This window comes from Galeopterus variegatus, unplaced genomic scaffold (genome assembly GCF_000696425.1).
Source record: "Galeopterus variegatus unplaced genomic scaffold, G_variegatus-3.0.2 Scaffold1507, whole genome shotgun sequence".
Classification (NCBI taxonomy): domain Eukaryota; kingdom Metazoa; phylum Chordata; class Mammalia; order Dermoptera; family Cynocephalidae; genus Galeopterus; species Galeopterus variegatus.
This window is the reverse complement of record NW_007727618.1, coordinates 183,849-199,682: the sequence shown is the minus strand read 5'-3', so window position 1 is coordinate 199,682 and position 15,834 is coordinate 183,849. Positions and strand designations below refer to the sequence as shown.

The window sequence follows — 15,834 nt, the reverse complement described above, 5'->3', positions numbered from 1 at the left end:
CAAATTTTTTTCTGTAAATAATTTTCAGGTAGTAAATATATTAGGTCTTCTGGGTCATAGAGTCTCACTCACAACTGTTCAACTTTATTCTTATGCTGCAAAAGCAGTTATAGACATGTAAATGATTGGCAGTGTTCCAATAAAACTTTATTGTGGACAGTGAATTTGACTTGCATATAATTTTCACATGACATGAAATATGATTCTTTTGATTTTTTTCAACTGTTTAAAAATATAAAAACTATTCTTTGCTTTCAGGCCTTACAAAAACAGGCAATGAAGGGCTGGCTGGCTGGTTAGCTCAGTTGGTTAGAGCGCGATGTTATAATACCAAGGTCAAGAGTTTAGATCACCTTACCAGCCAGCTGCCAAAAACAACAACAAAAAATGAATGATAAAAAAAAAACCAGGCAATAGGCCAGAAAGGGCCCACTGGCCACAGTTAGCCAACCCCTGCTGTAGAGGATTCTAAGTCAAGAAAACATTATCTTTATTATATTGCTAATGTTAATTTTCCCTTTCTTAAGCTTTTGCTTACTTTAGCTCTGTTTGACTATGAAAACATCAATGTAAACTCAGTTCTGCCTTAATAAAGAATATTTGAATATATTCCCAACATGATACTTTGTGAGCAATCCCAGATGCCTGATTAATTGGCAAAGATTTAGATTTGTGAAGAGGAAATATTACATACATTTTAATTTGGATGTAGTCCATTCTAGAACAGGTACTAAATTATGAAAAAGAGTGTGATGTGCTTAATTTAAAAACTATTGGGCTTATTAGTTATTCCACATGGTTCCTCAGAAACAACAGTCATCCTGCAGGATTGCCTCAAACTGAGCACAGACACTGGAAACAAGACACAGGGCATGACATCTGTGAAAAAAAATGGCCCGATTGCTGCCTCTTGTTGAATGTTCCTAGAGTAGGATATGCTCATGTCTTGGCTTTCTCCCCTGTGGAATGCTCACCCCTGATGAAGCATGCCAGGCCATTGCTCTCTTTTAGACCTCCACATGCCTTCCAAGCACTGTCCTTAGCTGGCTGTCACTTTTCCCTGTTGGAGCATCTGTTTCTCAGAGCCATGCAGCAAAGTGAGGCCTGATTGTTATTGCCTCACTTTCCTTCACTTGCTTTAGAGAAGGCAAAGTGTGACTAATGTTGAGAACCAAAACTTCTTTTTTGACAGGGATTGCTAACTAGTAAGAATTTTCTCTGTTTGGTACAGACAAAACAGTATATGTTAAATCAAAACATACTCAATATCTACACCTAAACTTATTTAGTGTTTAATTCCTTTTCCTAAGGGGTATAGTCACAACAATATCCTTTTAATCATTCTCTGAATACCAATGAATTAAAGCAATAACATTTATTGTAGTTATGAGTACAGTATCTGCAGATCAACTGAGGTTTAACAAGAGTTTATAATTTAGGGAAAAACTAGTCCTAAAAGAACAGCTGACCACACAAGTATTGGCATAAACTCATTTATTTGATCATTTGTTTATTCAGTTGCTATGTGTGGTTGGTCCACCATATGCTGGATGTTGTGGCAGGTGGGAATATAGGAAGACTAAGACATAGTCCTTGCCCTCAAGGAACTTATACTCTAAAGGTGAGAGACAAATAAGCCCAAGCGTCGGTGTGGATTGGGGCGACTTGGAGGTAAGCACAGAGGCCTTTGGGAGCAAGCAATGAGACTGTGTGGCCTGGGTGTGTGTTGTATAAAAGTTCCTGGAAACCCCATAAAAATTGGGTGAAATGATTTCTGCTTTCAAAGAGAACTTACTCTAATTATTCTATTTTGAAACCTAGAGTCTGAAGAATAATTATCCATCCAAATTTGAAGAACCTATAATAGTTCCTCTTCAAGAATTTGCATGGGATCAATATCTACAGGAGAAAAAAAGGGTAAAGGATATTTTGGGTGTGGGGGATATTGACAACAAGCACAGTTTTGCCTTATTTATCTATGCATTGTTTTGGAAAAACCAAAAGAGTGATTTTAGTGCAACTATATTTTATTTCTCTAAATTATACGCTTTTCCTAAATTAAGTGAATCATTTTACCAAGCTGATTTATTAAAAAAGTAAAATATTCCTAGGATTTTTCTTTTGGAAGTCATATGATAAAGGTAAGTTTAAATCTCAGTGGTGCTAATTACCTCTGCTCGTGGTTACCCCTTTCTCCCTGCATGTCACATACTCACACATCCTGTGTCACCCTGGCATTCAGATCACTGTGGCCTGGCACTCCTCTTGGCCCTCACTCTGGAAAGTGTTGGTGGTGTACATTACAGAAGTAGCAGGGGGGCTTGTGTGGTACTGTTGCCTATGGGAACTCTGATGACAGGCACCAAGTTCCCACAGGGCAACCTTGTCCTAGCTGACACTTCCTTCTCTGCATTCTCCCCTCTGATAGTACCCAAAGAACCTCAGACCTTAGGCCTAGCAGAGCTCGTCCAGGGATGATGCGTAGGTTTTCTCTTGGGTGCCAACCTGATGGGTTGGGAGTGCTGCCTGGAGCATGTGATGAGAAGGATTTTAAGGTGGCATCCTTACTTAGCAACATCTCATGGTGGAGAGGGTGGAATGGGGTACGTGTCCTGCTTGTCATCCCTGATCACCTAGTCCCATAGAGGGTTCCAGTCCTGGTTTCTCTGCCTCACGCATCTGCCCAGCAGCTGATGAAATCTCATTTTTCCTGGCCAGAGCAGTTTTGACTGTTCTGTGCTTGGTTGCACAATGACGTCCTATGATTAAGTATGATGTAGATGGTGTTGCTTTAGCTTTATGAGAACACTTCACTCTCTGCTGTCACATGAACAGTGCAAAACTGAGTCAAGAATACCATTTGCTAAGTCTCATACTTTCATAGTCATAAAACATTTTCATTGGCATTCAAATAGAACCATAGCAAACACTTAAATATGGTGCTCGTTATGTGCCAGACACTATTCTAATCACATATATTTGTGTATACACACACATACACATATAAAAATTCTAATCCTTACAATAACTGGGGTAACCAATGGTTCTTGTTTGCCTGGGACTGGGGAGTTTCCCAAGATGTGGGAATTTCAGTGCTAAAACTTGGACAGTCCTAGGCAAACTGGGACAGCTGATCACCCTGACACAAAACAATATATTTTTTCTTAATTTTTATCACCAAACTTGTTATACCGCCTACCAGTATCATGCTCTCTGCCTACAGGAGAACTAAGATCTCATGGTTTGTGGTTTGTACCTGCTCCTCTTGCATATTCCCACTGTACTCTTAGAGACGGGTGTAGATTCCGCTCCCCAGGTCCCCTCTTTTTTCAGCCTTGGTTGTCTTCTTTTCCTCCTGCCTCTCTCTTGATTGAGACTTTCTAGTTATTATTGCTGCTGCTTTCCACCTATACTTCCTTCCTTATCCTTCCTTTCTTCCCTCTCCCGCACTCAGCCTCTGGATATTTGTCACCTTAACATTCTCTTCCTTCTCAGGCCAGTTTTATTTAGTTACTTTTTCACCCTTCTTCAATGTAAGTATTGTGTCTTTATGTTACGTATAGTGCTTCTTAGCACATTTGTTCTCTGTGAATCAATTCATTGGGTCTACCTGGCCTTATACTTCAGCAGAATGCAATGCCACTTAAGGAGATGGTGTCAGGGACTTTGGGAAGGCCTCTTCTTCCCCTCTAAGCAAGGCAGCATCCAGTCTTAGTGCTGGAAAGCACTAGAAACCATCAGGTCTGGCCTGCTATCTTGAGGCGGGTGAGGAGGTCTCTTTCTGTACAGAAGAGATAAAGACAGGGCATTTACATATTCAGCCTACAAATAAAATGTACCTTCTATTGCATTTCTCCCATCAGGCTAACTAAAATATCCACAATTAATTTTTTTTCCCCTGTTTTAACTTTTGGGTCCTTTAAAATATAACACTGATAAATATGAACACTCCAGGGAGTATTGACCCCTAGGCTCTATCAGTGATTTACAGCTCAGCATGAACAAGTTTATTCTCTGCCTGGAAGCAGGTTTTGATAAGGTCATGGAAAGCAAGCAATAGGTTATTAAATCTCCTGAGAGAGGAGCTAAGAATGGAGCAAGTTGTCAAGTTGAGGGGTCAGTTATTGCCCAAACAAGTATTTTTCCAAGTGCAGTCTCCAGACCAGCAGCATCAGTACCTCCAGGGATGTTGTTAGAAATGCAAATTCTCAGGCCTCATCCCAGAATCAGAAAATCAGATGGGGCTCAGGAATCTGTGATTCTGATTGCCTGCTAAAGTTTCAGAATGGCTATCCCAAATTACTCATTGTTTGCCAGGGCTGGCACTGGGCAATACTAAACCAGATCTCAGAGGAGACGTAACTCAGTGGCCACATATTGGGAATTTAGGAGATTGACCGTCAGCATTGTGTGGATGGAAACACTAACACACTTCATTTTGAGGGGCTTTGGACTGAAAGTGTTGAGGAAGGTGAGTTTTCTTCCTTACTGCCACTCACTGTACCCTGGAAATCCCTGCTGGCTTTCAGGAGGCATTTCCTAACCGTGACCCACCTCCATCAAACAAACATTCTCTTAATCTTTTGCACTGAAAACCATGACTTACCCAGAATCCCTCACCTTTCCAAGTATGCACACAGTAAAACGTGCTTAATGAAAGCAGAGACGGGCTTTTTGCAAGTTAATATAACAAGTATGCTATGCGCACAATGATTTTTATTAACCAGAATACCATATATCTTCTATGATTGTAACGTTTTTTTTTTTTTTTTTAAGATGACCGGTAAGGGGATCTTAACCCTTGACTTGGTGTTGTCAGCACCACGCTCAGCCAGTGAGCGAACCGGCCATCCCTATGTGGGATCCGAACCCGGGGCCTTGGTGTTATCAGCACCGCCCTCTACCGAGTGAGCCACGGGCCGGCCCGATTGTAACGTTTTTTTTTTTTTTTTGTCTTTTGTCTTTTTCCGTGTCCGGCAACGGATCGCAACCCTCAGTGTTGCCCCCGTACCGGACCGGGGACCAGCAACAGGATCGCAACCCTCAGTGTCGTCCCCGCGCCTTGCTCAGCCAGTGAGCGGGAACCGGTCTGTATGTGGGATCCGAACCCTCGGGCGGGAGTGCTGCCGCGCTTCCCAAGCGGCGCACTATCCAGTGCGCCACCGGGCCGGCCCGTAATGTTTTTAAGATTACTTTTTAGATCATTCTTTGCTTTTGGTATGTCAGATTCTTAAAATGTTTTAAAATTATTTTTGAGAGCAAAATTCTGAAGGATGATAAAAACTTATTTTTAAAAGATTCAATCCTACAGTTGACAAATGCAGTCCTAGAATTGATCACAAGCTCTGGCTTATGGGTTTAGCAAGTTTTTTTTTCCCCCATTACATTTTTTTTTTTTCTTCTTCCTTTACAGGAACTCAAGAGTGAAACCTGGGAATATTCTTCTCACGTGATGTGTTTTGTTAACGATCAGCTCTTGGGTGATGCGTTTGATCTTCAGACATGGGCCCACAAGGTGTGGGATATAGTGGATACTAAGCCCTCTGCACTTTATGAGGCACTTACTTTGGACTATTCCACTAAATTCCTAAGAGACACCAAGGCAAGTTACACTAATTTTTAAAGAAAAGTAGTGGAATTTTTGATCATTTATATTGATTCAACATTAATTGTTGATATAAGAGGGTGTAAAAGAGTAGAGACTAGGGCCGGCCCGGTGGCGCACTGGAGAGTGTGCCGCTTGGGAGTGCGGCGGCGCTCCCGCCGAGGGTTCGGATTCCATGTGGAGACCGGTTCCCGCTCACTGGCTGAGCGTGGTGCGGGCGCAACACCGAGGGTTGCGATCCCGTTGCCGGTCAGTAAAAAAGACAAAAAGGAAAAAAAAAAAAAGAGTAGAGACTAGGTTTTAAGCCCTCAATGACCTTGTTATGATCCAGTTGCAAAGGATTACAGTACAGCCGGGTTCAGCTTGGTGGCGTGTAAAGCAAGCATATCTCACAGCAGATGGGCTGTGCAAGGAGAACATCCCTGTACAAACATTTCTACTCTCTATTAGAGATTTGTTACATGAAATACCCATTTTGAAATATAAAGACCTCTCTCAGAGAAGATCAAGCCTATCCATTCATCTTTAGTATGAAATATCTTAACTTTCTAACACCTGGGTGAGAGCTCCTGCACTAAGAGAATGGAAAGTTTGACTGGGAAGAAAGGTGACATCTTAAAGCACAACACACAGGTGGCGAGAGCAGGCCTAGACACGCTGTGGCAGTGGGGAGGTCTCCAGTGGTAGAGGAGAGTCATGAAGCAGGAGGTCCAGGGGGCAAGAGATGGACATCAGGGTGGGATGGCAAGAGAGGTAAAAGAACTTTGTAACTTTGCTTAGAAACCTTGTAGGAGCAACTGCCATTTGCTGACAATTATTTCTTGCCCATGGTGGCCTGTGCCCACAGAATGACCTAGTGCTAGATCTGAACTATGCAAAGGCACAGACCTTATCTCATTAATTTTTATTCATCCTCATTTAACCACTGCCTCAAACAGATCTGAAACATAGTAGGTGCTCAGTGAATGTTTGATTGAATAAACAGTTGTCACCCACACCGTGCTCAGCCAGTGAGCGCACCGGCCATTCCTATATAGGATCCGAACCCACGGTGGGAGCGCCGCTGTGCTCCCAAGCACTGCACTCTCCCGAGTGCACCATGGGGCCAGCCCATCTGATCTCTTTTCATTAGCATTTTCAGGATTATCTATTCTTGACAACCCCATAACAATAATACATTGATGCACAGGGAAGTTTAATGATGACTGAATGGATTTACTCATTTCCTAAGTCAACCATGATTTCCAGTATATCCTCTTTTTCCTTCTAAGCCTGTGAAATTTACCATAATCTATTCTTTAGTTTATCTTTTAGATTATTCTTTAGTTTTTCTCTTTTATAATTAAGAACTTGTAGTGCAGAAGCTGAGAGGCACAATTATAATTAGTATGGATGTACTACTTTATTTCTGGATGTCAGCACAATATTTCAGTCTTTTAATTTAAAAAAAAAGTTTAGGGGCCGAGCCCGTGGTGCACTTGGGAGAGTGCGGCGCTGGGAGCGCAGCAGCACTCCCACTGCGGGTTCGGATCCTGTATAGGGATGACTGGTGCACTCACTGGCTGAGCTCGGTGCAGCCGGTCTCAAAAAGGACAAAAAAAAAAAAAAAAGTTTAGAGTGACATAAAATTATGATATGATACATTTAAAATGATTTCATTTATGTTTCCTAGATTCTTAAGAAAGAGGGCAGGGCAAGTTATGCACCTTGTTAAATAAGGTAGCATTTTTATCTATGAGAAAGGTGCCCAAGATTTGAAATGTACGCTATTAGATGTGCTCTGGCCCCTAAATGAATGCTATTGTGATGAAGACTAGTATTTTCATTTTGGATGCTTCTCTATAGGGCTAGACACAGCCTCACAAAAGTTCATCTCTACCAGAAAGCATATCAAGTGAAAACGAGAGCTGGGGGCATCTGTGCACATCAGGATATTATTGAATATAACTGGAAAGCACAGCCTCCTCTTCCCCAACCCTGGTGCCACACATCTTGTGGATGTAGTGGCCTTAATTTCCCACTCAAAAAGGATGTGGCCTGGTGCTGGGTAGCTAATCTGTGCTGTCTCTGAAAATCCAGGACACATGGTAACCAAATTCATGGCACTCACAGAGGATCTTTTCCCAGAACTACTCAGGAAAGAAAAGAGTACAGAAGAATTCCCAGTCTGTTTCTTTCCCCAAGGGGACTGCCTAGTGTTCCTTTTCACACTCAGTTTGTGATGTAGTGGATATTCAGGCCACCTGTGACTGTCAGTCCTGCATGATACGTTAATTGTGCGCAAAGCTTTGCTACTGAAGGGTTTTTTGGTTTTGTTTTTTTGGTGGCTGGCCAGTACATTAAAATGTGTAATGTAGGCTACAAAAACAATAAAATAAAATAAATAAAGTTCTTTAAGTCATTCATTTAATTTTTCTGTCATGTTATCCATTATATCCATTATTATTATCCATAATGCTGTTGAAATCTTACCACTGAAAACATATCTCTTATATGTTTGGTCACTTCTAAAACTTTCTTATAAGACATTGACCTGCATTGTTGTTTTCTCCCTAATTTTAATAGCATGATTTTGTGTTCTTGGACATCAGTATTGATATTTCTCCAATTGGAAGATTGGTTTTTGAGGTAAGAAGTTTTTATTGTTTTTTAATAAGTTGGGGAGGTAGGATCTATAACTGTCAAAATGTTAAATATTTAATCTTTGAAACCTGTTATCTTTATTTTATAGCTATACTGTGATGCATGTCCCAAAACATGTAAAAATTTTCAGGTCTTATGCACAGGAAAAGCAGGATATTCTCAAAGTGGCATAAAGCTACATTACAAAGGTTCAATTTTTCATCGAATAGTTCGGAATGGTTGGATACAAGGAGGAGGTGAGTTTAAAATCTTAAATACAATTAAATTGCAACATCGAATCAGAGTGTCCGAAATTTTGTTTATCTACTTTATGAAATGCATAGAGAATTAGATATACTTAATGTTAAATATATATTTTTAAAGGATGTTTTATATGGCTAAATGATGAATTAAGATATTTGCATTCTTTTTTAAAAATCCCTAATTATTAAAATAAATTTAAATTATGTTGCCAGGAGCATTCCAAATTAGAAAGTGATATCAGAGAGTAGGGTAACATTTTTATCAAAATTTAATTTTAAATGCTCATCGAAATGCATAAAAATAACTAGAAATACAGTGCTTTTTTTTTTTTTTTTTTTTTTTTTTTTTTTTTTTTTGTCTTTTTTCCGTGTCCGGCAACGGATTGCAACCCTCAGTGTTGCTCCCACGCCTCGCTCAGCCAGTGAGCAGGAACCGGTCTGTATGTGGGATCCGAACCCTCGGGCGGGAGCGCCGCCGCGCTTCCCAAGCAGCGCACTATCCAGTGCGCCACCGGGCCGGCCCAAAATACAGTGCTTTTTTTTTTTTTTTGTCTTTTTTCCGTGTCCGGCAACGGATTGCAACCCTCAGTGTTGCTCCCACGCCTCGCTCAGCCAGTGAGCAGGAACCGGTCTGTATGTGGGATCCGAACCCTCGGGCGGGAGCGCCGCCGCGCTTCCCAAGCAGCGCACTATCCAGTGCGCCACCGGGCCGGCCCGAAATACAGTGCTTTTAAGAAACATACTAAGGGTGGGAATTTGGAAAGAGAATAAATGGAAAATAACTTATTTTCTACCTAAGATGTTACATTATTACAAGTGAAAAGAAATATCTAAGGGATTTTGGTCTTCATTTTTACTTTTTTTTTCAGTTCAAGCTTTTGGCTTTATACAAACTAGGTGTCTGATTGACAGCACAAAATTAAATTTTGAAGGCCTTTTGGGAGATATTCCATAAAGAGCAATCGAGTAGCAATTTAAGAAAAATTGGCTTAGTGTGGAAGGAGATTTGCTTGAACGTGATGACATATGCAGACGTTTAATGTATAATATTTTTGTATGATCTGATGAGGAGAAAAATGTATATTTACTCCAAGAATTGCATGAAAGCAGCTATTTTTCCTTCAGCTTCTCCAAAATGAAATTATATCACAAATACCGTTATTTAACCTTACTGTTTTTCCAATTAATATGTGATGATTATCTTCCCATTGTCAATAAATATACAAACTGTTTAGCGTCTGCTCATTTTTTTGTTTGTTTATCATATTGCTATACCAACTTAATTCCCCATTGGTGAACATTTAGATTGTTTTCTGTTTTTTATTAGCGTAAGACAGTCCTCAAGGGGGCCAGTATCAGGGTTCTTGACACTGAGTTCAATGTTGACTCTCATGTAGTATGTTCTGTTCTGTTTTTGGTTTAACTCCTCCAGAAAAAGATTTTGGCAAAGTACGTCATATTATTTGTTTGTGTTTTTGTTTATTTATTTGAGGTAAATCTTGCGAGTGCACTTGAGTCATGTTTTCAAACAGTGAGGCAGCAATGTTAAGGACATTACATTGGAAAAAAATTGGATTGCTAAATTCAAATTCAAACTCTGATACATATAAGTTGTACCACCTTGGATAAGCCACTTAGCAACTCTGAATCAGTTTCTTAATCATAAAAAGCAGGTACTTATTATCACAGGATCTGGTAACGATCCAATGACGTAGTGTATTGAAAGTGCCAAGCTCTGGAAATACTCTTTTCTCTGCAGATGTCACATTCTCACAGAGCAGTGTAGAATTTTAGAGTACAGGGGCTAAATGTGGTCTTGTGCTGTGCCTTAGGATGCTTCCAGACACTATTGCTTGCCCTTTGGGCCCATCAGACCTGGCACAGTCCAACTGCCCCCACCCCCAGATCTCATCTTCTGATATCTCCCTCTCGTTCACTCTGCTGCACACACTGGCCTCCTTGCTGTTCCTTAAGCACAATCAGGTACATATGAGCCTGGAGATCTTTTGTTGTCTGTTTTGCCTGGGACACACTCTGCCCAGCTATTCTTCCGGATACCACCTTGCTTCCCTCCCTTATCCATTTCTGATTTTTGTCTGGAACTTTTCCCAACAAGGGCTTACCTGACCTCCTGACTTAAAACTGCCACCTTCCTCTCCACAAACCTCTTCTCACCCCTTACCTGCCACTCTCCTATCCCCTTACCCTGCTTTATTTTTTTTTCACAGCACTTTTCTTTCTTTCTTTTTTTTTTTTTTAAAAAGATGACCGGTAAGGGGATCTCAACCCTTGGCTTGGTGTTGTCAGCACCACGCTCAGCCAGTGAGCAAACCGGCCATCCCTATATAGGATCCGAACCCGGGGCCTTAGTGTTATCAGCACCGCACTCTACCGAGTGAGCCACGGGCCGGCCTTCACAGCACTTTTCACTATTAGATATATTTTACTATGTTTCTTAGTTCATTTGTTTTATTGTCTGTTTCTTTTCACTGGAATATAAATTCCAGAGGGCAAAGATTTTTATCTATCTGTCCACTGTTGCATTCGAGGTTCTAGAACAGTGCCTCACATATAGTAGGTGTTTAATAAAGGCTGGGAGGGAAGGGGTTGGAAGGAAGGAGAAGTGGTGGGACTAACAGGTACAAAACTATGCTATCTACCCTAAGTGAATCATTGTGCAGTATATGCATGTATTCAAACAACATACTGTACCCCATGAAAATGTACAAGTAAATGTTAAAATAAAACAATAAATAAAATTGAATTTTTAAAAAATGAATGAATGAATGAAGAGATAGTTAAACAGGAAACTTACATTCTCTTCATTTCTAAAGTACAAAGTTAAAGAAGATATCAAGTCGTTATGCCCCTTTGGTTGGATTTCTTCAATGCTTCCCACAAGGCCTGCCTTCAGAAGGATCTAAAATACAATTTGATACATTTTATTGTCATCATCATCATCATATTGAGCATAATGATGGTGAAGATGATGATAATGAGAAGGTGCACTCTATAAGCATTGATGCTGCACAGTAATGGCAGCCACTAATGAATGTGCATGATGCTCTTCAGGGTACTGCCCTATGTGCTCTACCTACATTGTTTCATTTAATCCTCAGAGCTACCTCTGAGGGAGTAACCGTTATCCCCATTTATACAGACGAGAAAACAGGCTTGGAAAAGGTAACTAACATCAAGATTGAAATCAAAATTATCTGACATTAAAGTTTGTTTTCAACATCTACTTGGTATCTCTGAGTTTGTTGTCAGAGGCATAGAAATAATATCATGTACACAATACTTAATTCAAGTGGGTTATAGCCACAAAATACTTAAAAGGGTGGGTTATGGCCACAAAAAATAATAGTAAATACTTATTGAAATGGTGTCAAGATGAAATATTCACCTGGGATATCTGAAGCAGAAGACCAGAGTAATGTTGGGGGTGTAGGAGTATGGGACAAGGGAGTGTGGCTCATGTTTCGATGTTAGCAGGGGAGGGGGCCCACCTAGACACATTTGCCTTAGCAAAGCAAACTCTAGGATCTGAAGAAACTGGTGCTGGTAGAGGCTTAACATTACGGCATCCTCCTGACTGCTGAGGGCTGTGGAGTGAGTCATGGGTGGAGTGTTAGGCACAGTAGAGATGGAGACTGAAGGCTTATCAATTAACTTCTGAACCAGCTTTAGGAATAGTATAACTTAAATGCTACTACATGCCCGTTCCCGGATAAATTCCCTCCACATACTGTTGTATCAGATTCCTTTAAAAAAGGAATAGCACACTTTTATTACATAGAAATTTCTCATGCTAAGTAAAAACAACACAAATATTTGTTGAATACTGTATTAAAGGAGAGGTGGATTAGAGCACTGAGGGATACTGATGGGGAGGCAGGGGGGTACAGAAGACAGACCTACCTCAGAGACCTCAGTTTTCACTAGAGTTAGCTTTGCTTCCCTTTTAGATGTGGATGTATGAAAAAAAAGTAACTAGTGCACAGAGTCCTTTTGTAGTGCCAAAATATGCACATCATATAAATATCTAAAGGAAAAACTCATGACTTCAAAGGAACTTCATTTCCAAAATACTGGGTAAATAAATGAATTATCAATATAGGGTAACTATAGGAATGGAAATTTGAACGTGACTTCTTTTTACAGCACCTATTTTTTTTTTCACATTCTAAAAAGAACTTGCTGTTCCTATTTTCATCCTCTCACTTGAATCTTTCCATTTTTCTGAAAAGCAAGAGGGGCTATGGAATAACTTGTGAAGTGAGTAGAATTTATGCAAATACATTTTCTTTAAATTGTGACCACAAATATAATTTTACTACTTTATTATTTCAAAGGTTTTGCATTATAAATTAACCTACCTAAGAGCATTATTATGAGGAAAACAATGGGATCATAAATGTAAAAGTGCTGGGCCGAGCCCGTGGTGCACTCGGGAGAGTGCGGCGCTGGGAGCTCAGCAGCGCTCCTGCCGCGGGTTCGGATCCTATATAGGGATGACCGGTGCACTCACAGCGCTCACTGGCTGAGCACGGTGCGGCCGGTCTCAAAAAGGACAATCAATCAATCAATCAATAAATAAGTGTAAAAGTGCTTACAAAATACATGAGAAATTATTATAGTAATATCTTTGTGGTAGAGATATTAAACAAAAGGTAGCTTATTCTGGTCATCGGTATAAGTGGAATCATAATTTAAAACATCATTTTTCGCTTTCATTATTGTACTCTAACTCTTTTTTAGTCTCAGAATTCTAATGTTTATTGCTTTTTCTCAGATATAGTAGCTGGAAAAGGAGATAATGGAGAGTCAATTTATGGACCAACATTTGAAGGTATTTATCTTTACATTTTGTCAGTCATATATTTGTTGATTATTTAAACTTAACAAGACTGTATAGTTTTCCAACTCTAAATAAGATAGTATTGGGGATAATATGTATAGTAAAAGTGGGAGTTAAAAATGAGAAGCGGGGAAAGCATTCTAGTCCAATCCAGAATAGCTTTGTATGCACATTTTTCCACTTGCCTACTTAGATTATTTCTTTAGAATAAATCTCAGAATTAGAATTGTAGGGTCAAAGGGAGTTTATGTTATTAAGTCTTGTAATTTGCCATGCTGACACTTAGAATTAGTATCTTGATAATCCTCCCGTTAAGATTGTTGTTGGGGGAGTCTGGAAAGATGATAGTGGCAGTGACATAGTTTTTAAATTTTTCCAAACCCCAATATAAAAACAGCCAAAATAATTAAGCAGAAGAACTGAAAACTCTGGATACTATTTACAACAAAACTATGTGACAGGGTTATCTATATGAATTCCAAAATGCAAATGGTGAGGACTGACAACCAACAGCCACGAAATCTGCATGGTGTCAGCATCTGTGTTGGAGAAAGCAGGGCATCTGATGGACCTGAGAGTAGAACCCCCAAACTTCCAGCAGTGGCTTTGTCATTGCTGGGCTGGGTGCAGATGTCGGGGGGTGTGGCAAAAGCCAATAAGGGGTGAGTGCAAGGGGCCCGCAGTAAGATTTAAAGAGGCTGAAGCAGTCTAACCCTTGTGAACTCTTGAAACTGCTCTGACAAGGCTCTCTTCCAGGACAGGCCCACACTGGTGGGAATGGAATCAGAATCATGCAGGATGTAGGAACAGTAGTGATGAAGGGGGAATGGGAACAGAGCCAGGAGGTCTCAGAAAGTAAGCCGCCATAGTTTTCAATACTACATGAAAACAGCTCAAGAGGGAGCTTTGTGAAGTTAGAAAATCTACTCTCCTTCTAAAGTGGCCTCTCCTTCTAAACTTTTAGGAAAATAACTTTTGCATAAAATGAACAATACAAAGTTTCAAGGTTATTGTAAGGAAAAAGAGAATAAGGAGCAAAGTCACTACAGATAATGAATGCACACTAGAAAGACATGCTCACAGAATAGATCGAAACTGTAACAGTCTGTCTCAAAACAAGCAAAAGTGCATTGAGAAAATGAGACAAGACCTGAAAGAACTCATAAGTCAGAATTAGAAAAACTTAGACATAAAAAAAAAGAAAAACTTAGACATAAGGTGACAAAACTAAATTAGCAATAATAGAAAGATAATTTCAGAAATGAATAAGCTAGAAGGAACACAAGAGCAAATAAAAACACAACAGAAGGAGAAAAAGAAGTAGAAAGTAGGAGGAGAGAACTTTTAAAAACCGAAAAGAAATGAAGAAAGTAAAAAGGATTCATCAGAAAGTAACAAACATTAAAGATAGAGAAGATTCAACATGGGATGATAGGTATCCCTAAGGAATTAAACAATGCAAGGGAACAGAATGAATACTAAGGACTAGAATTAAAGAAAACCACTGTGAAAAATAAAAGGATTTAATGTTCTATATCTTATTTTATATGGTGGTTACACAGCATCAAACTGAATATCAAAGATATATTTATTAAATTTTACTAAAATGCATATATCTCAGATATTTGAGTTTTGACAATTTATATGCTTCAAGTCTGTTTATAGGTCAAGTAAAAATATTTATATATCTCAAGTAAAAATGTTTATGCTTCATATAAAGTAAAAACAGCTGAAACTACTTATTGAAAGAGCATACCTGACAATACTGAAGCAGAACAACCAACACCAAGACATGTTTTAGTAACATTATTGGACATTAAAGAAAAAGAAAAAAATATTCAGGAATCTAGGCAAAAAGAGCAAACAATTTATAAGGGAAAGAACATTAGATTATCATCATATTTTTTGACAATGACACTTTATGCCAGAAGAAAATGGAGTAATATGATACTCAAAGAAATGTGAGCTAAGGATTTTATATCCAGCCAAACTGACTTTGAATTATAAAGGGCACACAGTGTTATCAACATGCAAAACTTCAGTGAATAGTGTTTCTATGATTCCTTCCTGAGGAATCTACTACAGAATGAGTTTCACACAACCAAATTATAAGAGAAACCTTGACATAGGACTGGTGGTGAGCTTTAATAATATACTGCAGTTAAAGTAATCCCTCCCTTACCTATGGTTTCACTTTCCACAGTTGCAGTTACCCAAGGTCAACCATGATCCAAAAATATTAAATGGAAAATTCCAGAGATAATTCATAAGTTTTAAGTTGCACACCCTTCTGAGCAGCATGATGAAATCCCAGGATGTGAATTGTTCCTTTGTCCAGTGCATCCATGCTGCCTACACTATCTGTTAGTAGTGTACTACTCTATTTGTTAGTCTGTTAGTAGTTTCTTGGTTAGCAGATTGACTGTCACACTATTGTAGTACTTGTGTTCAAGTAACCCTTATAGTTTACTTAATTGTTCCAT

General features: G+C 39.4%; 1 protein-coding gene across 2 annotated transcripts in view; it reads left to right on the top strand.

The window, feature by feature from the left end:
• PPIL6 (peptidylprolyl isomerase (cyclophilin)-like 6) overlaps positions 1–15,834 on the top strand; it is a 39,104-nt gene that overhangs the window by 1,311 nt on the left and 21,959 nt on the right. For both annotated transcript variants that reach the window (XM_008577423.1, XM_008577424.1), the window contains exons 2-6: positions 1,822–1,917; positions 5,414–5,602; positions 8,171–8,233; positions 8,337–8,484; positions 13,286–13,342. In XM_008577423.1, coding sequence (XP_008575645.1) covers positions 1,822–1,917; positions 5,414–5,602; positions 8,171–8,233; positions 8,337–8,484; positions 13,286–13,342 — 553 coding nt within the window. The remainder of the gene's footprint in view (positions 1–1,821; positions 1,918–5,413; positions 5,603–8,170; positions 8,234–8,336; positions 8,485–13,285; positions 13,343–15,834) is intronic.